This window comes from Mastacembelus armatus, chromosome 16, assembly GCF_900324485.2.
Source record: "Mastacembelus armatus chromosome 16, fMasArm1.2, whole genome shotgun sequence".
Classification (NCBI taxonomy): Eukaryota; Metazoa; Chordata; class Actinopteri; order Synbranchiformes; family Mastacembelidae; genus Mastacembelus; species Mastacembelus armatus.
The window spans coordinates 17,933,021-17,958,936 of record NC_046648.1 but is presented as its reverse complement, the minus strand read 5'-3'; the positions used below and the strand labels follow the sequence as shown (position 1 = coordinate 17,958,936).

Sequence of the window (25,916 nt, the reverse complement as noted above, 5' to 3'; positions counted from 1 at the left end):
GTGGACAGAAACATTTTTTGAGAAAAATGATAGCACAGAAAATAGCTGTTTGAATTACAAATCAATGTGTAAGTGATGCACTAAAAAGGTCATTAATAGTAGATAGTTACCTTTCGATCACTTTCGTCTCCAGAACCATTCTCACTATCGCTGTCAGTGACCCTCTCCTTACATTTGAGGTCTATGGAACTGCTAGGATAAGGGTCTTCTGTGAAAAGAAAAATACACTACACCAAAGGTTCTGTTCAATTCAATTTTATTTGTGTCATGCACATGTGTGCCCAGCTCTCATGGAATTAAAAGGCAAAACAAACACTGTTGCATCCATTTAACAATTGTGAAACTTAAAACAGGAGCTACACTTGCCATTCCTTGAACTCAAAATCCAGCTAAGTCAGGATGTAGTAATGCCAGAATAGCAGAACAGAAAAAAGAGGAAACATATCTTTTATTCTAACTAAGGAGAGTTTATGTATCATCTACCAGTGGTGATGCATTTGCAGCTATTCTGCAGTTTGCTGGTATGTTTATCACCGAGTAAAAGACACAGACAGTGTAAGAAAATTATTAAACCTGCAACTTGGAAACACAAGACAGAGGCTAATGTGATCAGTATTTCCCACTTGGGTACTTGTAATTACGGTTTAAACAATATGACATGACCATGGCATGCGTGTCTGAATCAGCTCTCAATGCCATCACATGTGCAAAACTGAAACATGGAAGTGGTCAACAACTGAAGAAGCAGGAACCAAAGTGACACAAAGGCACCACTGTTACATTAAATAATACTTCTGATGAAGAACCCCAGTGAGAATTCCACTGTGTACTAATACTTCAACATCACACATCTAACATATGGCTTCATGAGTAGAGCTGGCCCGATGACTCACCAATGACATCATCATCTCCCTCTTCCTCACAGATGACCATGCGCTCTTCGTCACTGGTCATATCCTCGCTGACCCCCCGCTGGGACTGTGACAAGGGTGGGGCATGACTTGAAAACTGACTGCCTCCATCCCCACACATCTGAAATTATGAAGTGAAACATCATTTAGGAGAGGTACATTTTAATGAGGTGACATAGCTGGAATGTACTATTGTCAATGTGTCAAGCATTGTGTATATGTTTTAGCTTAAGTGTGAGAAACAGTATTTTCAGATTTATGAGCTCTTCTCCCTTCTTACCTGTGCCAGTTCTGCCAGAGCCTGTGTATTACCCCTGTCACTCCGCTCCAAGGTGTGCACAGCACTTTGAGAGAAGGCTCGAGGACGGGTAAGCTGGCCCACATGACCTTCTCCTGTACTCCTCTCAGATGCACCCGCTAAACCTGGACCAACCCCCTTCAGTTCCACAGAGTGGGGCTCTATCAGCAGGCAAAAAGAAAACAGTTAAATGACTTGTGAGAATAAGAATACTGTAGAAAATACATACAAGTTTATGTATATGATGATGTATATCATCTGAACTAAGTGAGACCAACCCGTGGACTCTGACATGCTCCTCTCTCTGATGTCTTTGCCCCCTGGCAACCCACGACCTTCGGAGCTAGACTTCTTCCTGTCTTTGTTGCACCATTTCCAGTCTGGGTGAGCCTTAAAGTGGGCCTCTTTCACCTGAGAACATAAGAAGGGAAAATAAGGAAAGAAGTTGGTTAAAAAAAAAAGAATGAAGAAGCATTAATATATCACTATGATCAAATCTTGAGGGGGCTGGAGGGATTGTCTTGTCTTTTTTTTTTGTTTTTTTTTTTCACATGCATGTGCATACCTGGAAGGCCAAATCATGGTACTTTTGTTTCTCCTTTGGTCCCAGAGCATACCACCACTCCCCAAGAATTTTGCTGACCGTCCTGTTGTCCTGGTTTGGATGCCGCTGATGCACCAATGCCCGGTGGCGCTTACTGAAAATCATAAATGCATTCATTGGTCGCCGGATGTGGTCCTTCTCCCTCTAAAAGGATGAACAAAATAAAAAATAAAAAAAAAAGACATTATTACATTACATTACATATTATAGTAAAAACAGCATTGAGAATTTTGATGCTCTGGTATTTCAGCAGTATTGAAAATTGTACTTTTCCAGGGCTGCTCTTGTCTCCATCTTTGGGCAACGCGCTGAGGGACTGAGTGCGTCTTTTAACTGGTGATGTAGACATAGGTTGCTCTGGTACAACTCCTGGGAGGAAGCTGAAAAGAGACCAAAAAAAAAAAAAAAAAAAAAACAGCCCTGAATTTATGACCTTTATTAAGTATTTTACCAATTTTACCATAGGACAATATGCACATGCAGGCTTACATATAAAACTATTTTATCTTAATTATTTAAAAACCTAGTAGCTTTGAACTTCACATTGGGTATTATTAAACTTAAAGTTGCATGTCTGTCAGATGCAGACACAAAGCACAAGTAGTTCATCTCCCATGAGATACACCAGCAGATTCAGCAGATAGCTCACCCACTTCAATAGCTGATAGCCTGGCCACTGCCTTTCATATAGTGATAGAGCCCAGAGATGGAATGCTTTTGTTCCCATCTGCTTTGTTCTGGCATTGAGCTCTTCTGCCCAAAATTAGCGCAAGGATACAGAAAATATCACACTCCCTTACTGTATGTGTGGGTACACAGCACCACACAGAAAATTACTGTGAAGTCTTACTTGAGAGAATACACAACCAATTTTATATAGACACACTTAAAGGTATATGAGTAGTGTGTGTCTTTATGTATCTCTATAACGTCATAGATAAAATTACTATAGAACAATAACAAAACTAAATTGTGCGTACGGGTCATCCACGTCACTTTCTGTCTCACTATCTGGCCTCTCCTTCTCTGCATCTCCTTTCTCTTTCTCTGGAGGCGGTTCATCAGAAGAGGGGGGAGGACGGGATGGGGGACCTCGTTCTATAGTGGGAGGTGCCTCTGCAGGCTCCTGTGCCAGCGCTGCCACCCCATGACACTCTGAGGAAAAAAAAACAACAAAGAGTTGCACATTTGCTAATGGAAAAGTTAACATCATGTGTTATTTCAAACAGAATTACAATCCAAACTAAATAACACGAAAGACCTAAACAGCCATTAGGGCATCCATAAAGACATTCAATACCTGACTTCAGACTGGCTGCTTGGGGTTGGCTGACTGGGTGCTGGCCCTCTCCTGGCTGAGAAGAAGCATCTGACTGGGTGGGTGCCAGGAAAGGGACTAACGAATGCCAGGGGAAGACGGGAACTGACCGGGGCTCCACATTGGTCCACACTGTAGGTTAAAACAGTGTTATTAATTACCAACAACAACATAATATGATGTCCATAGATCCATATTATGATCCAATGCTCAGATATCATGTTCCAAAGAATCGAGTCTTCTTACACTGAAATTTGCAAGATTCTGTTTCCTTATTTGGGGAGTCAGAGCCCTCAGTACAACACTCCTACAAGAAATGCATTCCTAGTACACTCACCAAATCTAATAATTTCCTAAAACTGGTTTCCAATGTAATCATGCATAATTTTTGTGTTTTCAACTGATGCAAATAAATATACTAAAATCAGATACACAGTCCAGTGCTTAGGTCATGGCCATATGCACTGCTTGTTTGCACTGTCTAAAGCAGGGTGGGTAATACTTAATTAATAGATACTTTAAAAACTACTGAGAATACTAGTACTGCCAGAGCAGCACACCTCCAGCCACTTGACTGGTTAAATCACTCCAACAGCAGCAGATGTACCAAAGGACTCTCTGTTCTCAATAACAGACTGGACAGAGAACAGAAGCTAGTACACTCTGAACCCTCAGAAACAACCTCTTTCAATCCTTCAAATTCATGTTCTATCTGTTGTCAAATATAATTGACACAGGACCATATTACACTACAACTAAACAAGAATGAAATACTGCTGTGAGGCAAACTACCCTATTAAACATGATACCGCATTCTCATAACAAATAGCAAGGTAAATGACAGAGACTGACCAAACATGCTTAATCCTTGGCGGAGATACTGGGGATTCTCTGATGAGAACATGGTTGAATGAAATCCTTAATGTTTCTCCCCCCACCAAAAAAATGTATATATGAAAAGTCTTTTAAAATCTCCTTTCAACACACAACACGCAAAAATCCAGATAAGGAAACATTTTTAATCCCAAATCTCGTGCTGATATTGCCGGGAAGCTCACTGATGACGAGAAGTGCTCAATGGTGTCTGTATCCGTTTCATCCCTACAGGTTGCAGTCATCATTCACAATGATTACTGCATCAACCCCTACTTTCATGATTTGAAGATGAGGCATAGAAAGGTTTCCTTTTAATTCCCATGCGTGTAAAAATGAAATATCCCTGTCAAGTTGAGTTCATCTTTCCGTATCGCAGAATGCCGCAATCTAATAACGCACACGGAAAAAAAAAATCAAACATCTGTGGACAAAATGTACTAAAGAGGATTATATTAAAAACTTTAGTTAAATATGTAAGAACGCACCAATGTCTAAACGACCCACTGAAAAATGATCGAAAGCAAGGTTCCACCTCCCTTTGGTCTAATTACCCCCGATGCCCTCTTTCCCTGTTTGTTTACATTACTACAGCAGCTTGGCCATGAAGGGGTTAACAAGGCCTTAAACCCATCCACGGCCTGGATTAAAACATCCGCCCGGAAACTACGCAGTGTTTCTGGGCCATGTCAAATCTTGCGTCGTGCGATTGTACAGCTGCAGGCAAGTGGGCTCGGCAGGTATTAAGAAGCACATCGAGCCCTGAATCAAATGACTTAAGACTGCTATAAGGTGTATCGATTGCAAGGCTACACTGAAACACAAAAACTGGGGCGATCCAAACTGAGGTGATTTGTCTAACTGCAACTGTGCACGCTTTACTTGAACACCGACTAGTTTAATGTTTACTGATTCATACAACAAACCACAGAGACGCTAATTTAGCTGCCTTTTCCAACAACCGGAGCCTCAAGTGCACCGCTCCAAATTGGACCAACCTCTCGGGAACGCCCCTGGTCGTGCACCCGCCGCACAAACAGAGGCAAAAGAAACGCAATTGTTCTCATGTCTCAACTACAAAGGCGTATTCACACGGCTGTCTGCCAAAGTAATCCGATGAAGACTGTTTGACAAGTGCATCTCCTAAAACACTAACTTGTTTTTCCCCATTACTTGCCCCGAGAATTGCACCATGCACCTGTCTTTACCTGGTAATTCACTCAACACCTGCCAAAGTGCAAAATCACCTATGAAAGGCGAGTGTCCAACTTGGGTTTATCCCTGTTTACCACGCATAAGCAGATGCTGTTGGCAGTAAATCTGGTGCATTCATCCATCACCCAGCGCTTACAAGCCTGCTATCCATCAGTTTTATTATCAAGCGAGCGATCACACACAGTCGTTTCTACTACGAGCTAGTTCTTCGTTGATATCTGTACAATTTACCAACTCCTATTATACCTGACCGCAAACCTGGCGTTAGCTAACAACCGATGAGACTAACGTTACACCACAGTGGCAACAGCGACCACGGTGAGCACTCATGGTTCCAGTCAGCGCGGAGAAAAAGGGGAATGAATCGCAGTTGTGTTTTTCTTTCTCCTCCTTCTCGGCCAAACACTTAAGGCAGGAAGCGAGTAGCTGGCTAAAGAAGCCCGAATATAAGACCCGGACCCAACGGGGTGGGGGGCTTTAAGAAGAAGCGATACAGTATGTTGGGTTGTAGCCGTAGGTGAAATCCGTCCGTCTCCAGCGGGTTAGCTAGCCACTTCGTGCGGACGACATCGGCGCGCACAACGTCCAGTCCGTTTAATACTTCGTGTTACGGGCGTTGTTTTTGTCCAGAAAAGTCCTCGTATGGCATCTCCCCAGCTCCCAGCCCGAGTTTACTCCCTTATTTTTGTGTCGTTCTCTCTCTCTCGTAAGCCTTGGCCCTTTCTTTCTCTTTCCCTCCCTCTTCCTCTTGTTGTAAACTAGGCTGCTTGTCCCCCCCCCCCCCCCCGTACGCGTCCGCCTCCCCCTCCCCTTCGCGATCTGTCAACCTCGCCCAGCCTTGTCCCGCCTCACTCGCCCAATTCCGCTCGACTATTGGCCAAGACAGCCACCTGTCATCAGCCCGCCGCGAACTCTGATTGGTCAGTGTGTGCACTGGAATGCCAGTCATATGCAAATTTCAACCGGCTTCACTTCTCATTACAAAAAGTGAATTTATCTAAAACACAGAATAGTAATGCATAAAAAACGCCACGGAACTGTTTTGCACCCGTATGAAAGCGCTGGTTGGCGCTCAAGAAATGCCTGAGAAGTGTGTGATTTTGGGTTTCTTTCTGAATACCCACCCCTGTTACATGTCATTGGTGTAGGAGTCGTAGTAAACCTTGACTAATGTGTGAAAGCACGAATCAACAGGCGACCCTCAGATGTAGGCCATCCAACTGCCTAACAGAAAATAGACAAGATCCCGCCCTCTTACAAATGCATCGTTAAAGCCTTAATACTAAAGACCTTCCGAAGCAGGGAGGCGCGCTTGAGCACCGTTTACTTGTCACGCTGCTTTCGGACTTTGTAATCTGCAAAGGGAACAGATGTTGGTGAGGACTCTGAGGTCAAGATGACAATGTACAACTACAACCACTACGCCTCTATGAATATGTCATTCAACCTCGCATTAGTGTTTTTATAGTTTTTTCATGCAAACACAAATACTAACTACTTTAGAAGTCAGCCTGTATGGTGTGACAGCCTGTACAGCCTCATAGCCCCATACAGCCTGTATGCACGCCTGAGAAGGATTAGAAACCCTTTCTCTGGTAATGTTAGCAATAAAGCTAAAAGTAAGGAGGCAAATTATGTAATTTTCCACTACAACAGCCCCTTCAAATCCCCAAACATTTTCCATCTCTTCATCATGCAAATGTCCCTCATCCAGACTGAATCTGAAGTGATGTAAAATTTCACAGGCACAGAGAGAGGACAGAAAGAGAAAAAGAACAATAGGAGAAGAACTGAAAACAGGGGAGTGGGGATGGTTAGAAAGAGAGGGAAAATGGGTGGAACATCTATGAGTGGAGAGGACCAGAGGGTAAAAATAGACTGAGAGTCATTTTCAGCAGGAGAAGCAAGCAGGCAGGGAGGGAGGGAAGAGGACGAAGAGGAGGGTGGGTGGGCGTTTGGGTGGCTGGAGAGAAAACAACTTGTGAAAACAGAACTTCTCTTTAAAGGAGGAAGGGCGTGGGGGGCCAGAGATGGGGGAGACAGAGGGAGACAAAAGCAAAGCATTTAAAGGTATGTACGTGGTTGTGTTGGAACAACTCTATATAGACAGGAAGATGACCTGTATGTAATGATTTCTCAGCACACGCAGGAGTCAAGACATCATGCTCAGCCTGTCTCATATATCCCTAAGACAAGTACAATACCAGGATACACTTAATTACCACTACAAGCTAGTCACCTCATCAGGAGCTTGGGAACTGGCCAATAAGATTGTGAGAGCCACTGTCTGCTGCTGTCCTCAATAGTAAAAAAGTTAACCCTCTCAGTCCTGGGGTATACTTCTCCAAAAACCTAACCATCAGAATTTGGATTTAGGTGTGTAACTGCTTCAAAATGTGACTGGGAAAAAAGAAACAATATTCTGACATCTCAGACAAAAAAGAAGCATCTTTGTAATGGGCCTAAGCTCCAACCCAGTATGCTATTCTTCTCTCATTGTGACTTTATCGTCTCAGTCAGTTGCAATGAGTAAACCATCTTGCATCATGAAAACTATAGGAAGAGTGTCTGTTTCCCCTCTTCAGTCTGGGGTGATTCCGGACACAGTTAAACTATTAGGCAATAGAAAAAGAAGAAGACGAAGAAGAGAATAAGAGATTAAAGATTATCAACTGAGCAGAGCTCTCAACAAGTCAATCCAGCAAATACAATGTGTTAAAGGGGAGGGAGCTGAACAGCTTGGCTAAGTGAGTGAAAGGAAAAGAGAGTGAAAGAGGGCAGGGGTGGAGATGAGGGATTACTTCTCAGTGGTTACAACCCTGGGTAAACATTACAAGCCTTTAGTAATGAACTACATCTTACCAATTATTCAGAGTAGATTAATCGGTTTTCCCTTTAGCTTAGTTTGAACACGTCTGTATTCTTCTTTGATTCACAATAAAATACTGCAAATTTATTTGTGTAAAGCCATTTTTCCTCAATTCAGAGTCAGAGATCTACAGTTAAGAAAATCTGTTGACTGCCTGCATGTGAAGTTGAGCAGAGGAGGTGAGGCAGACATGGGATGGTAGGAAACCACAGAATTTTAGCGCTTAGTCATATGTAATAGAGATAAGCGGTGAAGACTGGCAAGAATAAGAGAGAAGGTGTGAAAAAAACACTAACGAGAAATTCCCCTCAGCTAAGCTTAACTATCTCTCACTGCTGCCATTCTGGCAGTGCAATATCTGTGTAGGTGTTCAGCAGCTTTCATTGGCTGTCTCCTCTTACAGACATCATACTCTTAATGTGCGTATGGATACATGTCTCTTCCTTGCCACTTACATCTGTCAAACACTACATGACCTCACACAAGAAACTTTTCCTCCTACGCTGGAACTGCACGGGTGGTGCACTGCCTTCGCTCACTCTCCCATCCATCCCTCTCATCCCTTAATTCATCTTCCACCCCTGTGCTCTGTCTCTCCCTCCCACAACCCACCATTTGCTCTGTCCAATTATAACTCGATCCACCAGTCCTTTGCAGTTACCATGGCAACAGCTATGTTGGGCGCAAGTCCCCATGTCAGCCATAGACACAAGTCTGTCACTGACCATCACCAGCTATTGCATCAAAATAAACTTAATCTTTTTTATACAGCTTCTTAACACCCAGAGATCACTTTGTGGGATTAATAAAGAACATTTTTTAAGTCATCGAACTTGCTCAAGGCTTTGTTGTACTTTTCAATGTTACTATTTTCTTTTAGATTATTTCGTTCAATGGTGCAAGAGGAAAACTCTATTAATGAAAAGAAACAATTTTTGAAAGAAGGACAGAGCAGTCATCACTAAATCATACTTTACACTCTATTACTATGCAAGCAGATGAATGAACTCTCTCTTCAGTGAATAATTACAATTAAAATACACGAAACACAAACTTTACACCAGTGTTTGGAGACCCAGATCCCTCCATCCACCGTGTGAAGAAAGTTGTAATGTATGATTTTGGCCATCTGGGGGCACTAGTAGCCTGCAGATAAATGGCTAGCACACAGGCAGTGCCAGAAAACCAGTGCAATGACTGTACAGCTAGAGATACAAGGTAAGCACAGGGGAAGTGCAATGGAAGAGAGAAAAGAAATTCCTAAGTCCTAAATTCCTACAAACTACTTACAAACTTTGGGATGTGATGGACACAAGAAAATCTCTGACAAATAATGAATGTGAGTTTGACATAAACCGTGAAGAAGCAGGAACAAATCTGAATCTCGTTCTAACTTTACATGCCTGCAGTCAAAATCTTGAAGCCACCTTCGACTAAGGAGTCCCATTGCACCAGTGCATTTTGAGAATCTCCCCAAAGTATACTTCACCCAATAGGAAATAGCATTGTCATTTCACATGAGTTTGTTGGTAACTCTTAAGGGTTTCGAATGTGCTTTGGTGCCAGTCTAGATGGCTGTGTGATCCAGATGTGGTTGTTGCCATGGCCAGGGAGGATATGCAGAGCTTTAAGCGTTACGTAAAGCAGGGGCGGGAGGGAGTGGGGATGTTATTCCCGGGTATCCGTATCCGGGTAGACCAGGATGAAGAGAGTGAAGTGGAGAGGAGGGGAAGCGAAGCCACTGCAATGCGATGATGCAAAGGGTTAAAACAAATGTGTGATAATTTTTAGAAAAGAAAAAACAGAAAACGAGATGCAGGAATGCGGGAAAGCAGAGAAAAAGATGTCTATAAGTGCAAGAAAACAGTGCAAAAAAAGTGTATTCACGTGTACTTGAGAGTATGACATGTTTACTCACTGTCGCACAGTGTGTGTGTGTTACAGCAGAGAAAGACAGCGATAGAGTGACGCACGCTTAGCAATATACAAAACCTAAATTGCAATTTTATGTACAATTATTTATATTTGTGAAAAAAAGCCATAAAATAGTGAAACGTATCTTGGAATGCTGACTGAAGTTCATATAAGGTGCTAAAAGTGCAATAAAAGATTTTTTGTTCAAGAAACAGTCTAATAATAATTACGCTCAAGGACATAATCATGCAGCACAGTATGTAAGATGCCAAGCAGTTTCACCTCATGGTCACAGAGAGAAGGATGGTGTTTCCACATGAAACCAGGACTTTGATACAAGAACACAAATATGCGGTACTCATTAAAGACTTATACGCGACAAAGTCATCCAGGTCCTCTCTTCTAAAAGGAGACCATGCACACCTTCCTCACTGATTTCAGAGCTAAGGTGATGAACGCTGTCGCCACACTCTGAATGTAAATAAGTGAAATACTTTCTAAATAAATGCTTATAATAGGAGTAGTAATTTTCTAAGTTACATTAAAACTGTATAACTGTGGAAGTAGCTGTTGCAAATGTGAGTGTGTAATTGATATGGAACACTTCAGTCACTGTTTAAATAATTCAGAGGAAACCCTCTGATTATCCAGGAACGTTTCAGTTTTCAGGGAATGTTGACTAAAACACCCAAAATGGAATAAAAATGAGCCAATGATGTGTTGGTTTGTAAACACATGTGAGCATGGTAAAGTTCCTCCTCTCTCAGTGGAAAGTGACACATGTACACGTGCCATAAACACACACTCACTTGTACAGTTATCTTTGTGAGGACACTGATTGACATCATGCACAGTCGGGGCTCCCTACTCTACCCTTAACGATCATAAATAAATACCTAACCCTTAGTCTAACACTAGCTTAAGCCTAATTCTAACCTTAACTCTTAACCTCAACTCATAACCCTCAAGCAGCACTTTGAAGGTGTATAAGAATGTAAGGATTGACTAAAATATCTTCACTCCCATGGTCCAAGACGCAAACCGGTCCTCACAATGTACAGCCACACAAGCAGACGCACAACAGAGCCAGACACACACTCACACACACACACACACACACACACACACACAGACACAGGGGCTGATATTTCTATTTGTGAATACGCTGTGTTATGTACAGGCTACATCAGTGTGATGTTTGCTTTGTTGCCATGGCAACAGACGTTTAGCACTCACACATCATATCCGGTACTCAATGATTGACGCTTGGTTACTCTGTCTCATACACACACTGCATGCAACACACACGTGACACCATAAAAACGGTCTCATCTTTCACCTTGTTGCTAACACTTTTCTGCCTATTCCTTCAACAGTTTTATTTTACAGGAAGTTTGTTGAGTGCTTAAAAATACACTTAATTTCCTTACTCATTAACACACGTTAAGTGGGAAAGCACAGAACATACAGAAAATATGCAGCTTGAAAAGCGTCTGAGTGTCAGTTGATGAGCTTTACAAAGCCCAGGACTGTTGTCTGACTTAATTAAGAAAAACGCAGCACCTCAGTGTGTCTATGTAGGACAATAATGTATGCAAAACACCAATTCACCAGCTATGTATTTCTCAATTATATATCATTCAACCTAATCTCTTTGTCTTCTCACACTTTGAATCTGCACTTTTATTTGTGATCTATAATGTGATTGAACTACAGTGATTTACTAAAATAATAAGTTAAATTTAGTTTTCAAATTGATTGATCTAACTGATCAGATTTTTGTCTCCTAATTTCACGTAAAAAAGGCCAATATAGCTTAAAGCTCTTCCTATCCATAAATGGGTGCAATGTGTCATACTAATACTGATAGTCAATGTGTATTAGAAATTATATTTATTGCCATTACAGAGAGATATACATATTTATTATGCAACTGCACTACAAGTGCCAACAATATTTCTGCAGAGGGTTTAGAGTACCAATTAATTTTTGTTTTAGTCGAACGACTTCCAGTGACCCTTGAGAATAAAAATTAGCCAAGATTTTTTAACGTATGTATTAATAATATATTCCGACACAAACGGTATTTAAGGTCATTTGAAAAACATTAAGTTTACTTTTAAAAATTAGCAGTTTACTGCTCAGTTCTCACAAGCTGATAAGAGACACTAACACCTACACAAACTTGCAAATCACAAACATACGAAACGTGTGACTGCACAAACACACACACACACACACACACACACACACACACACACACACGGTGTTTCCCTACTTTCTCTCATACATTACACTCTCCTACGACCATATGCAAAAGCTCAGACAGCCTTTCTAACTTTACTGAAAACACCTACATGTGCTCCTCACTCAAGGGTTTTAAAATAAATGCACATACACAGGCATGCATGCTCTCACACAAAGAGATGGCATTCATTCATTCAGCATCCTTTCAGCTGCAAAAAAAGGGGGTCTGAGGAGAGACCGTACACTCAAAATGACAGCACTCCCTTTCTTTTCCACTCCTGTGTCACACTCTTGAAGATCTGCACAGTAATTAGTACATAGACAATGAGGGCAGGAGACCCTGGTGAACTACACTAACTGACACGATATGTCCACATAACAGCATCGAGAAGAAGGCTCTTATTTTCAGATAATGATGAATAATGATCTCTCATACACTCATCACATATCGTACACATACACACACACACACACACACACACACACACACACTATAGTACATGATATTCCAACACAGGAGCATGTGAAACAAATTATTCACACAGCCACACACAATACTAAAACTTACAACATATATCCTTCATATAGTCCATACACACACACACACACACACACACAGAATCAACCCACCACAGTATTACTAGCCAACAATGCTGCCCACACCTCGTTTCACTATTTCGTTACATGAGTCACTAATAAATAAACACATGAGCACACACACAGCAAGAGTCAGTGGAAATTCGTATTAGTGAGTAAGAAGATAATAGTTGCTAGGGTCAGGAAGACATGGACATACACACACGCGCGCACACACACACACACACACACACACACACACACACACACACACATATCTTTTTCCAAAAATAAATGAAAGATTTACACTAAACTTATTTGTGTATTCTCCTCTTCTTCCTTCTATGTGTATTTTATCCACACTGTTGGCCTCTCTGAGGCACTCCTCATTCTCCAACTGATCTAATCCTTTTTTTTTTCCCCACTCTAAAACACAAAATCAAAAACAAGTTAGTGGAAACAGTCCATTACTAATCTACGTACTGTACAGCTATCCCACATGTTCCATACCCACTTTTGCTATCGTCTTAAAATGTAAATTTTATGTGCAGCACTGATTCAAAGCAGGGAAGAGACTTACTTCTTCACTCAGACTATTTTGTTTTAAGTTTTTTCATCTTAAACTTTTCCATTCCTTTCACTTATAAATACATCTGTCCTGTCTGTTTAGTGTAGGGTATTTTAAGGTATTTTTACTACCACTCAGCCACAAAGTTTCTGTCTGTAATAAGTTAGAAAATAAGAGACACTCTCCAATATCGACAATCGCTAATCCTCTATAACGTACAGTCTAATCCCTATGGAAAACACAAAAACACCAAAGCATGCATGCCCATGCATACATTTTCTCTTTTGCAGTTTCATTTTCACACACACATTCCAAAACACACACACATGAATACACATACATAATTTTGCATCCAGCAAGTGTTCCTTTTCTATTTTCATTTGAAATCCAAACCAGCAACAATTTAAATATTAGGTTAGTCATTTTGTTTTTTAAAAAAATTCAAACTTTGTGTGAAATATGACACAAGTGTCCTTCTCCAAACACCATTAGGTAAACCGAGCTCCATTCTTCTGAGATGGATAACACAGAATATTGTTACCTCACTAGCTGATGAATTAAGTTATTTTAGTGATTCCAGCAAGCCCAGTCTTGACCGGGTGAATAACAGGTGCATTTCCAGAGCGCTCGTGGGTCACGTGATCAGCTTCAGCATTTAGTTTAGTGCTATGCATTGACATGAGGATAGTGGACAGTCAAACAGGGGAAGCCATATGGGACAACAGCATGTTGGCTAACAGGAGCTTCTTTACTCGGCATCAACACACACAGGTTGTGGCATGTTCATGTGAATCTAACCCTCTCTTACACTGTGAGTGTTATCTGTAACATGTCATTACATAAAGTTGAAAAAAGCATTATAAAGCAGTTTAATATCTTTTTTGTTAAAAAAAAAACAACCATGATTAGTAAACAAATGTTAGAGTCAGATTAATGAATGAATGAAATACAATACAATATACTAAAGGCTTGTTGGGCATTAGTTAATATATAGAGAGAAGCAAATCACTAAGCAAGGTCCTTACTATTTACTATTTTATTTAAGAAGAAAAGGTCATTTTAAATTGAAACTTCAATACAACTCTCTCTTTTCTGTCTCTGCACTGGTCTATGTGTGTGTGTGTGTCTGCGTAGATACAAAAAAGGAAATTGTAAAGCTATATTTACACATAATTTGCCTACTATTCTTGGCATTTTAATACATATGCCCCTTGCAGCAGTTTCAGCTACTTTTAAAGTAAAATAATCATTTTTGAACCTGCAGAGTTTCCTTAGTCTGTTCTAAGTTGACGTGTGTATTGCTACACACTCACATTTATAATTTTACAAATTTACAAAATTAAATTGTAAAAACTAACTATAACCTACACAGAAAAACATGAGCCCCTAACCCTTCATGCCACATCTTCCTTTATGGTGAAATAGGAATAAAACAAAGAATAAATAGAGTGGAAAAATTCATTCATTTTTCATTTGCCATAGAGTTGCAATTTTATATGCATAAATGCAAATTCTGCATAATTATTCTTCACTTTGAAATAGATACACTATATGATACATTTTCTACACTCTGTCCCTGAATGGTAATGTATTGGAATGTAATCTGATTAATAAGATGCTATTCTTGGGTTTTTTTAAAAATTCATTTATTGTGGCTTGGCAATGACCAAGAATTTCTGAATGTATGGAGAATAGACCAATAAATATGGTTATCTATTTATTTTATAAGTTTTTTGTTTTTTTTGAATAGGTGTCTAATTGACAAACTGCATATAATTTCTCCATAGTCTCTAAAGTTTCTCCTCCACTGACCCTGCATACACACATATACAACAATTCTCACCTGTGCCAGGACGTCCCATTATGATCTCCTTTCGTGGGACGGGGTGAAGGCTTTCCGCTGGAAGGATCAGGGGAAGCAGTGCGGTGGGAGAGGGGTGACAGGGAACTGGCTGCTGGACCTCACTCCCAAACCCTGTCCCCCCATTCTCCTCTCGTTCCCCAGGGCTGTCTCTGCTACTTGGAGTGGGAGCTGTAACTGTTGTGCTGACGGTAACTGACAGGGCCTGCAGGGGTGTGGTAGGGGTGTCAGTGGTGGGCAGGGAGGAAGGTGTCGGGGACACAAGCACGAGAGTTTGGGCTTGACTTCGTAAGAGGACTGTGCCATTGGGTACTGAAGCTGCAGCAGCATTAATGGGAACTGGGACCTGGAGGCCAGAAATTGGCTGTGGGTTAAAGGATGTTATGCCAATGTCTTTAGATGATGTGTTATCTGCCCCTCCCTCATTTCCAACTCCTCCTCTTCCCATGGGGCATTCTGTAAATTTTGTCAGTGGGACTTCAGGATTCCTTACAATGACAGGGGAGTCTCGCAAGGCCTTTTGGGATACAGGGACCACACGACGAGGCCCTCCGTCGGGAGTGAGAGGTGAAGGAGGAGTTGGAGAAACCAGCAGGGGAGGAGGGGAGACAGCAGTGGAGGACGGGGGCCTACTGGAGGAGGGGGTGGTCACTCCCCTGGGTTGGGAGAAAGTGGGTGTGTGCGTGTGGGAATGTGAAATTGGTGTCTGGGGGGATAGCACCCTGAAAGAGTTGTTGAGTTCCCCCTGCTCCAGCTCTGTCTTGGGTGTGTAATCGTGATGGTGTGAAGGGAGGGGTGGTGGAGGAGGTGCGTCTGGCTTTCGTTTGCTGGGGCTCATAGGCACAGTAAAGGTCAGGTTGCTGTGGAAGTTGGGCTGGACGCCTGAAGTGTGTCTCTCCCTTTCTCCTCCTCCAGCTGGGGTTGTTGCCTTACTGCCCCCTCCCCCTCCCCCTCCTCCTCCTGTACCGCTGGGCTGCCTGTGCCTTCGGTGCTGCAAGACCGGGGAGGCTGTAATTGGGGAGAAGTTGGCCGGCCTGAAGCCAAAGAGCGGGGAGGGTGAGGGAGAGGGGGCAGGAGAGAAGGGCGACTGGTTGGAGATAGGAGAAAAAGAAGGGGTGCCAGAGCGGGAGCTTCCTAATGACACAAGCATAGTAGCGGCTTCACACTCATCAAAGTCAAAGCGTGACGACAGCTCATGGGGGAGGACAGAGGGTAAGACCAGGCGGGGTCTGGAGTCTCCTCTGCTACTGGTCTCACTGCTCTCTCTTGATGTGTCGTCCCACTCAAACTCACTGCTGGCTCTGCCTCGCAGGTCAGAGGGGGTGACTGTGCCTGAGCTGCTGCCTCCTCCTCTCTCCCCCCCTGCTGCCTCCATCTCTTTGGTTCTCATGGACAAGTGTCTAGAGCAGTATCCTCGACGCTGAGACTCCTTCATACAGCCCTCCCTGGAGCACAACCTCCTCCACTGTTTACCATTGAACTTCTTACGTATACCATTAGGGGTACATACCACATCACCCTTCTTATATTTCTGCTGAGCCAAAGAGAGGGGAGTCCTGGAGCGAGAGGAGGTAGAGGAGGACCCCCCTCCAGAAATGGAAGTAGGGGTCTGAGTGGGAGTGGTCTTGGCTGGAGGGAGGTTTGGAGTGGTGTTATTCATTTCAGACCCCAGTAAAACAGGGGAAGGAGATGGCTGAGGAGTAGCTAGGGTGGAGATGTGTGGTGGTCCTTGACTCCGTAGCACAGAGAGGTGGGGGGAGGAGGAGGAAGCATAACCACTGGACTTGGAAATTATGTTTCTGTGCTGAGAGGTCCCAGAATTTGGCTTGGGACCAATAGTAAGGCCCATGTTAAAACGAGATACCTCAACATCTTCTTCTGGAGTGTTTGGCTGCTTGTGTCTGTCAGAGATGTTTTCTCCACCTCCATGAACTGTGTTGACCACTACATTGGCAGTCACAGCAGTAGAGTGGGGAGGTGGATGTACATTTCCATAGGAATGCCCTCCTGCAACTCCTTCACGTGAAAAACCATGGCCCAACCTTGCACCCCCTCCCAGTACTCCCATTCCAATACTCAACTGGCATACTTCCCTCTCTACCTCCATCTCCTCCCGCCTCTCCCTCTCTTCCCTTTCCCTCTCCCGCTCTCTCTCCTTTGCCCTCCCACCATCCCAGTGTGAGAACTCCCAGGGAGGGGTGAGCAATCTCAGTCTCTGTCTGGACACCCATACAGCCTGACTGTTAGCTTTCATTTTCTCTGTCTCATCTCCTACTACTCCATCACTCAAAGTCTGTCTGTCTTCACTGAGAAGCACTTGGTAAGGAAATGACACACCAGGGTGGGGGTCCACCTGAGTGATAATCCCCTCTCTGTACAGCAGGGGAACACCCTCCTCTCCACCAAAGGGCACACACACTTGGGTCCCAAGAGCCACAGGTGCCATGCCAGGTGGGGGGGCATCCAAAATTAAATCCACTATGGTCTCAGCACCTGATGCCGATGTGATCATCATTCCACCACTGAAAGGGTAGTTAACAAGAGTCTCTGTTCCTTGGAGCTGGACTTCAACAGTACCTCCACTGACCCTACGCACCACACCTGGTCTGAACACAGGTAACAGGGGGCATAAGTCTCTCTCATTAATCCCTCTGTCCCCTGCAGCTCCAATCCCAACCTCCATGGTCCTTGTTATCTGGCGAGCCAGGACTCTCTGGTTCTTCATGCCTTTGGCCAGAGCTTCAAGCAGCCCCTCTGACACACTGGACTCTTTGGGATGCGAGTTGTGAATGGGAGTTGGCATCTGAGAGTTGCTTTGATGAAGGCTTGGTCCTGTTGCTTCCATTACGTCCAGGTCAGCCGAGTGCTCACTAGCTGTATCAGTGGACGATGAGCGCACTGAGTTAGGGGCCCCCTCTGACTCATTTTCACCAGGCTGCGACTCTTTTTCCTGGGAGTCTGCTGTCCTGATGGATCTATCTTCTATGGAGACAAAATAGTTTGCTTCTGTAGATTTACTGTCTACAGTTAGCACTGACGGCTGATTACCTGAGCAATTATTACTTTTACTATTACTGCTATTAACAAAAGTACTATGGCTCCCAGCACTACTGTTACTACTGTTAGTGATTTGGTTAACACCACTTGGAATATTACTATTAGTACTACTATTGATGATTTTATCAAGGCTATTATTAATACTGTTACTACTCTTAAAATTATTATTGGGTGTATTCATGCTATCACTAATTTTGCTGTTATTGCAGTAACTGTGTATGAGTGCAGGGCTGGAGGTAGGAATAATAGTCAGGGCACTTGTGTTGTGAGCAAAATGCTCATATGTATATTTCTTCTTGGGGACACGAGCTTTAAATGTGGCTGTTTTCCTGCTAGAGACTGAGCCTAGACTGGGGTTATGGTTGGTTGTCAGAGGGGGAGTAGCTGTGGAGAGTGGTGCTGAAGCAGAGGTAGGACAAACTACAGTATCAGTGGACACAGCACTATTCCCATTTGTGCCCAGTATCTTGTCATTTTCTGTCTTTTCTTCTGCTTTCCTTCCATCTTTCTCAGCTGACTCCACAGGTTTCCTCAGCTCAGTAGACTCCTCCCTCGTTTGGGTATTGCTGTTTGTGACTGGCTCTTTGTTAGAGTTGGTGGCTGTGGGCAGGGTCTGTTTGCGTGTGGAGGGAGTGTTGGGAGTGTGCTGTGTGGTTTTCACGAGTGTCTCCCTCTTGATTCTTTTGGGGTCTTTCTCTTGAAGGGGCTGTGAGCTCCCTCTCCTTTTCCCCCCTCTGCCCCTAGTCAACGGCGGAGAACGCCCTTTTTTCTTTAGTGGTCTCATCTCTTCTTCACTTTTCAAAAAGTGCTTGAGATTGTGTGGCGCTCCTCTTTTTTTGACTTTTAAGGCACTCCTTTTAATTTTTGTAGTTCTTCACTTTTCTCCCCCTTTCCCCCCTTCTGTCCTCTGTGTTGCAGTCTGGAAAGGAAGAGGCAGACACAGAAGACGAGTGGTCATTTATTATCTTCATAATCAAAAAATTGCTGAGAATAAAAGTGACGTCATACCTGGAGGTGTGCTAAACTGCACTGATTACCACATTTGCTTAGTATCTGATGTATGCTCTAATTCACCTCCATGTCTGCCTGATCAACATCAATACATTGTGCATGCAAGCATGTCTATGTGCTTGTCTATAAGTGCAGGTTTGTCTACTGGCAAAAAAACAAACAAAAAAAAAAAAAACACATCTTAATATTTAATATCCACCATTTTAAAACCTGACATCAACATTTTCAAAATGAACACTCAAAATAAAAGACATAATGGCTTTTCTTATGAGATCAAGTATGATCTAATCACAGTTAAATAATGAATAGATGTTTATGTTATGATAGTTATTGTGAATTGTTGATATATTTCCCAGGTAATCCTTGGAAAGCATGTCCAAGATTTAGGCTGTTAATCTTGCGTTAGTGTGTTATCAAATAAAGTACGAAAGAAAGGTAAACATTCAAGGTCATTAGCTTTCATTTGTGTCATACAATACTTCGGAATCTAAATGTCGCCTTTAATGAGGCCTACATTTTAAAAAAAATTTTAAATGAATGTAGGGACAGCAATGCTTTCTCTTCATCTCACTAACACACACACACACACACACTTGAGTCTCATACTACAGGTCGCCTGATCTCTCCACTGTACCCCCTCCAGCTATTTCGACATGCGACAGTGTAGCTTTCTCACGCTATGCGTTATAGACTTGATGCTCTGTGTTCAACTTGAGATCACAACAGCAGCAACACAGCATTTAATTTGACTTCCATTGGGAGGAAAAGGGTTGGGTGAGGTCAGCTTACAACATGAGTGAGAGAGACCAGGAAAGAAAAAGAGAGAGAGGTAGGAGTATGCGGCTGTTTGGCTGTTTGTTCAAATTGGCTGTTCTTGTGTAGTCACTGGGAATTTCCATAGCCACTCTAGCATTTGCTGGCCCTGTCTCACTCTTTCTTGATGTCTCAGTCTTTCCTGGTCATCTTTTGTCATTGTCTCATTCACACATACTACATACTACATAAATGACAATATACTGGAATAATCTGCCATGGTAAGATATGCCCAAAATGAGAAAAACTAAAAAGCTGGAACGCTCACCGATGCAAGATTACAGGCTAAATAAAGACACACACAACCACACACACAAGTACACACGAGTACCCACACGAGTACATGTGTGCTTCCCCTAATTAAGCTCAACAAAACATAACATGTAAGTGCCTGCATTCCTAAAAATAAAGACAAAAATGCACAAATTCATACAATACACATGCTCACACTTCCTGCCCAAGACACTGGAAAAGTTCATCCCACACATAACATGACCTTGTTGTTAACTGCTTGTTTGCCATAGCAAACACTACACAACACGAATCCGTATCACACCACTTCCACTTCCTGCAGTTCAGAAAAGCATCTCTTCCTGGCCCCGAATGACTAATAAACAACCCAAGTTCTTCACACACACTCACCACTGCCTCTCTATTTTGACCTTTGCCCTCACAGAATATTTGTTGTGTAAACAGGCAAACAGGCTTTCTTTTTCATTACTGAATCACAATATCATTTCTCATTATTTTCAGTCATTGATTATTATTATTATATTGTATGTTACTGATTGGCAAGGCATAGTAATTATTTTATACCAACTGACAATTTTCATTGTAAATTCTGCTATAGCAACATGTATGTAGTTTCACATTTAGAGTTTACCCATTGCACTGTAAGTCTGACACTTCCTGCAGATGCAGACATTTAAAAATCAGTACACTGTTGATATCTGTGCTTATTTCTTTACTGCAGAACTGTTTCTAAGTATCTGAAACAGAGAAACAGAAGGTGACAAGCACTTTGTTTCCTTTCTGAAATCAACACGAGGTAGTTTGGTCTTCAAAAGTTTTCCTGCGAAATTAGTCACACAATTAATTCTAAATGTCAATCCAACATATACTAACAAGAAAACTATATTTTGAAACAAATGCTGCTCAAGATCAACTGGCAGACCATACTGTATATTATTCTTCAAAACAAAATAGGAAGAATACAAAGTCAGACTGCATATACAGTACTAATTACAATGCTCATTCTTATGTAAATATATGATTATAATAGTAATTTTTTTGTAAATCATCCATCATCCAGAGAAAGCAAAGGAAGGAAGAAAGAAAACTGAGTGCAGGAATGTGCCTCCTTATAGTACCGGGCCAAGTACCCCTTCATTAGAGTAGAAGCTGAGGCCTGGACTGGGAGTGTTGGTCCTGTTGAGCTACTGTGGTGCACTGAAAAAGACAGGAAGGAGTCAGGACCACTTGGCTGACGGACAGGTTGACTAAATGACTCACAAGGATCTGATCTTAGCTTAGAAAAATGTGTTTGGTCATGGTCAAGGCCTCCTGAAATGCTGTAAGCTTGGGCTGGCAAGCCAGTGGCATGCATGTGTGTATTCACATGTGGTAACATTGAAGGTACTAGACGACACAGCAGCAAGTAGATAACAGAGTTTCAGAATTAGACATTGACCTATCTTTATAGTTTTGGTGCAAGTTGGAAACCAAAAAGCCTCATTTGAGATTTGACTGTGAAAACTATCCCAACTCTCCAGCTACATGTGCCCATTTGCAAATCCATCTTTGAAAACACATACAACACACATACATACATTATGTGGGCATGCAGTAATTTTATCTCTAGGATGTTATCTGAAATTCTATCAAGTCTGTCAGACACCACATATGTCACAATAAATTACATAAAAATATATATATTTATTCTTGAAGCATATGTAATTTCATTCCTGCTTTATAATAAATAGCTGAGGAGTTTTATATTTCCCATAGCCGTGATTAAAAATGCAGTAAACAGTGTGCATTTGACAAACTTCCCCTAAATTGAAAAAAAAACTGCAGCCCCTAACCTCGTAGTGTTTTTTAACTACAATGTAGGATGCCCAATGTAAATAAAAATCTTTGAAAAAAAAAAAAAAGTGGGAACAAAACATAAAGGAAATTGTTGAAAAATCCTGACTGTCCTCTGGGCTGAATTCAGACTAAGCGAAGAGGAACTCATAATTTAGGTAATTCAAGACATCTACACCTTCCAGCGTTAAAGCAGGCTGAGAGTGAGATATTTGCTGGTCAGGTCTAAAGCTACTGTAAATCCTGAAGAGACAGCTAATCGACGGCTATCGTCTCCATGGCATTGGACTAAACTCCTCCTTATTAAATAGCGAAAAGATGCTGCTTTCACCCAATAAACATAGAGAAGCACACAATGTAATCCCCCTACACAGCATAGCAACATCAAACTTTACACAGACACTAAACACTCTCCATGGAATTTACAGCACAGTCATGCTTAAACTGTTAAAATCTCCCCTGGACCTATATATTGCCTTACACTCACACAGTCATTGTGTCATATAAACACACATGAGCAGTATATCACACTCTGGTCAGTATAAGTTTAGAATATCTCTGTAAACACACAGAAATAAATAAAATGATTTTTATATTCTTCAAAATGGAGATTAAAAATATACATTTCCACACAAAAGAGCACCTTGCTGGTGATTTCACTGCAGGTTGGACAAGAGTCCACGTATGCGCCTAACACATGCACACACACACACAGATCTGTCATTCATATGGAAATCTTTTCTCCACTAGACTAGAAGAAGTTGTACAGTATTTATTACTGGACCACACAACTCTAATAAATCTCCACCTGGATGCCAGTGTATTCAGACAGTTGGCGAGAATTTCACCTGTGTCCCACCACAACATGGTACAGAATGCATCCGTGTGCAAGAGAGACATAGGGGTGATTGAGCTGCTTATAGTAAGTAAAGTATATGACCCTATATTACTGTCTTCAAATTATGTCTAGCTTGTTCAATGCTGCATTTTCACTATATGTCAGTGTGTACGTAGTTACCAGGCACACTGCAGCTCATCCCTCTCCTAAAAGCATTTTATGGGTGTCTGTATGGGCGCAGGGCTGCAGTGATGAGGACAAGGATGGAGAGAACGTACGCTGGTAGAGGAAGACAGTAGTACAGCCGTGACAGTCAAGCCTGCCATGTCCCTCATACACTCCAGCATGGCAGAGTTTGCCCTTAAATGGGTCACCAGGGAACACAATCACACATGAAACAGCAAATAAGAAAGGAAAAAAGAACATGCTCTATGTTGCACACACACACACACACACACACACACGCACACTTTGTTTTTCGCTCTCATGCATGAGTGGGATGTTATCGTACAGGCAGCATGAGACAAGTAAAAGAAAAGATTTGTTAGGGCATTTTAGGTAAAGCAAAAGGACAAGCGGTGAAGTGTGTATGTGTAAAGCATGCAAGAGTGTGTGTGTACGCGCTTCTTATGGAGAACATCCATTGTGACGTAGTAGGAATACTGGCAGCTGTTTAGTGGATGGCTGTAGATATTAACAATATCAATAACAAAGAAACACTGAGATCTGGAATTTGTGCATTCTGGTCCCATATTGATCACAAGGCTGTAGGATAGATCAGAGGTGACTGTTCCTGTTTGGGACCAAATGGCAGAACTGCCAATGCCACATCAATGACCAACTGTTCTACAGGCTATGCAAAGATGCCTACACCATCAGGGATTTCTCTTCTGCGTAAACAAGTGCATTAATGAAGATATGAGAAATGCCTGCCACTGTGTAAAAACAGATGAGAACACTTTACCTTCAAATGCAAAAAAAAACAAAAACAAAAAAAAAACAAAAAAACAAGCATTTAATTCATATCACTTAAAATATATACCCGCGGACAAATATGACTAAACTATTAAAAACTGCAGAGTCAGTGATGTCAATGGTGCATCTAGAGTGATTGCAGGATTGCAGTGCAGAAAAGTGGAGTGTCGGCGAGGGAAAAGCCGAGAAAACAACGAATGCATTCCCAGCTTCTTTGCGCTGATCTCTGCGAGTACTACGAGAGGCGCTACACAATGTCAAAGGAGTATTATGACTCGAGGCAGTCAGTCGGTTTGCTCTGCCGTACGGTCCTCGGTAACAAACACAAACAACCGGTTTTTAAGTGACGTTTTATTTTCCCAAGTAGACGGGCCTAATTCCTCCTCATACAACGACGTTTGGCATGCAAATATTCACTACAACGCCTAGAGTACACTCCAGAGAAGCTTCCTTAACGGAGCCTGCATGGTGACACTGTGGTTATGTGATTTTTAAAAACTTGGAAAAAGCAGGAATCTTCCCGTGTTGTTGTTTCGCTCTAGTAAGCAGCTCAGTAACGTTAGTAGTAGTGGTGCTTGTAGTAGACGTACTACGCAACGGAAGCAGACTACTAGTACCCACAAAATGACACCGTCCGCCAGACCACAAGGAAACGGGATGGTATATGCTATATTTCTTCTTGGTCCATTTTGTAAACATCAAAATAAGCTTGCGTGACTATTAGTAAACATTTGGGCTGCACTGCTGCAAATAGGTCGATTGTTTTTACTACGCCAGTGCTGCTCAGCGTAAAACACGAGAACTAAGCCCAAGGAAAAGTACTCAACATTCACCACAATACCGCTAAAGCAACCGCAGGGAGCTAATTTGTGTCTTGGTCCTCCGTGGGACTGCGGTAAAACATTTAAGAAAGTTTTTAAGCGGTTACACCGCCCCCTCCCTTCTTTCGGCTCTTACTCGGTTCGCAAGCGGTGTCATTCTGTTTCTTCGGACGGTATCGGAACAACCAACCGATCGTTGGCAGTTGAGCCTCCTCTTGTGCTATCTCGCTTCTCCTGAAAATGGAAAATTCATGTAATTTTAGCTTCACTGCCTTTTCTTAACTTCGTTTCAACTCACCCAAACAGAGATTTCCACTCGCCAGAGAAAAAAATTATGCTCTTATTTTGCTGATGGGGAGGCTCGCACAACTCTCAGTAATATCCCTTGGCTGTCGGCTTTGACGACTGTGCGATCTGGATTCACACTTTACTTTTCCTCCGCAAAACATGTCTTTCCCCCACAGAAACTCAAACAAGGATACAAAAAACTATCGGTCTTCTTTTCCACTACAGTCACAAAATGGTGAATGAACCACTAACAGCTGGGCGAGCTGACCAATCAGAGGTCGCTGACAGGTACAGTAGCCAATCAGCATCGGCGCCACAACACAGAGGGCGTGGTAGGCTGTCAAAGTCCTGTTGAGTGACGGAGCGATCCTGCCAATGGTGGAGAAGATGCTTAGCCAGACCGGTGTCCTGTCCCAAACTTTACAGTATCCAATAAGAGCTTTGGGAACCATAGGAACAGCATGAGGGAGGGCCGAGAGGAGGGAGAAAATAACTGAGAGCCAATAGAAAGGCACAAATGCCCCCTCCTCCTCTGAAAAGGAGTATGTTTACCATAATTGACAGCATAAGTGCCATCCCTGAGCAGATCTGCCTGTTCAGATAGAAGTTGGTGCAGTAGGATGAAAACACCAAGACATGGTTATTTGTGTTCTATGGCCCAGCCTCCAAAATGTTGCATCTATTGATTTGTATTATTTCTTAGCTAAAAAGAGTGACAATATTAACAAAAAAGAAAAATAAGCATGAATGCATAAATAAAAAGTTTCTTTCGGA

The 25,916-nt window shown here is 42.3% G+C and overlaps 1 protein-coding gene across 7 annotated transcripts in view; it reads right to left on the bottom strand.

Moving 5' to 3' along the window:
• Positions 1-25,567, bottom strand: part of cicb (capicua transcriptional repressor b) — a 35,382-nt gene extending 9,815 nt beyond the window's left edge. For 2 of the 7 annotated variants that reach the window (XM_026317413.1, XM_026317420.1), the window contains exons 1-10: positions 25,153-25,565; positions 15,237-19,230; positions 3,114-3,263; positions 2,794-2,968; positions 2,082-2,193; positions 1,775-1,957; positions 1,488-1,620; positions 1,192-1,370; positions 894-1,032; positions 111-208 (exon numbers count right to left, since the gene is read on the bottom strand). In XM_026317413.1, coding sequence (XP_026173198.1) covers positions 111-208; positions 894-1,032; positions 1,192-1,370; positions 1,488-1,620; positions 1,775-1,957; positions 2,082-2,193; positions 2,794-2,968; positions 3,114-3,263; positions 15,237-19,095 — 5,028 coding nt within the window. In that variant the 5' untranslated portion in view covers positions 19,096-19,230; positions 25,153-25,565. Of the gene's footprint in view, positions 1-110; positions 209-893; positions 1,033-1,191; positions 1,371-1,487; positions 1,621-1,774; positions 1,958-2,081; positions 2,194-2,793; positions 2,969-3,113; positions 3,264-15,236; positions 19,231-24,990; positions 25,127-25,152 lie in introns of those variants that run through there. The other 5 variants (XM_026317418.1, XM_026317417.1, XM_026317415.1 and 2 more) reach the window with 5 other exon arrangements.
• Between the last annotated feature and the right edge of the window lie 349 nt (positions 25,568-25,916).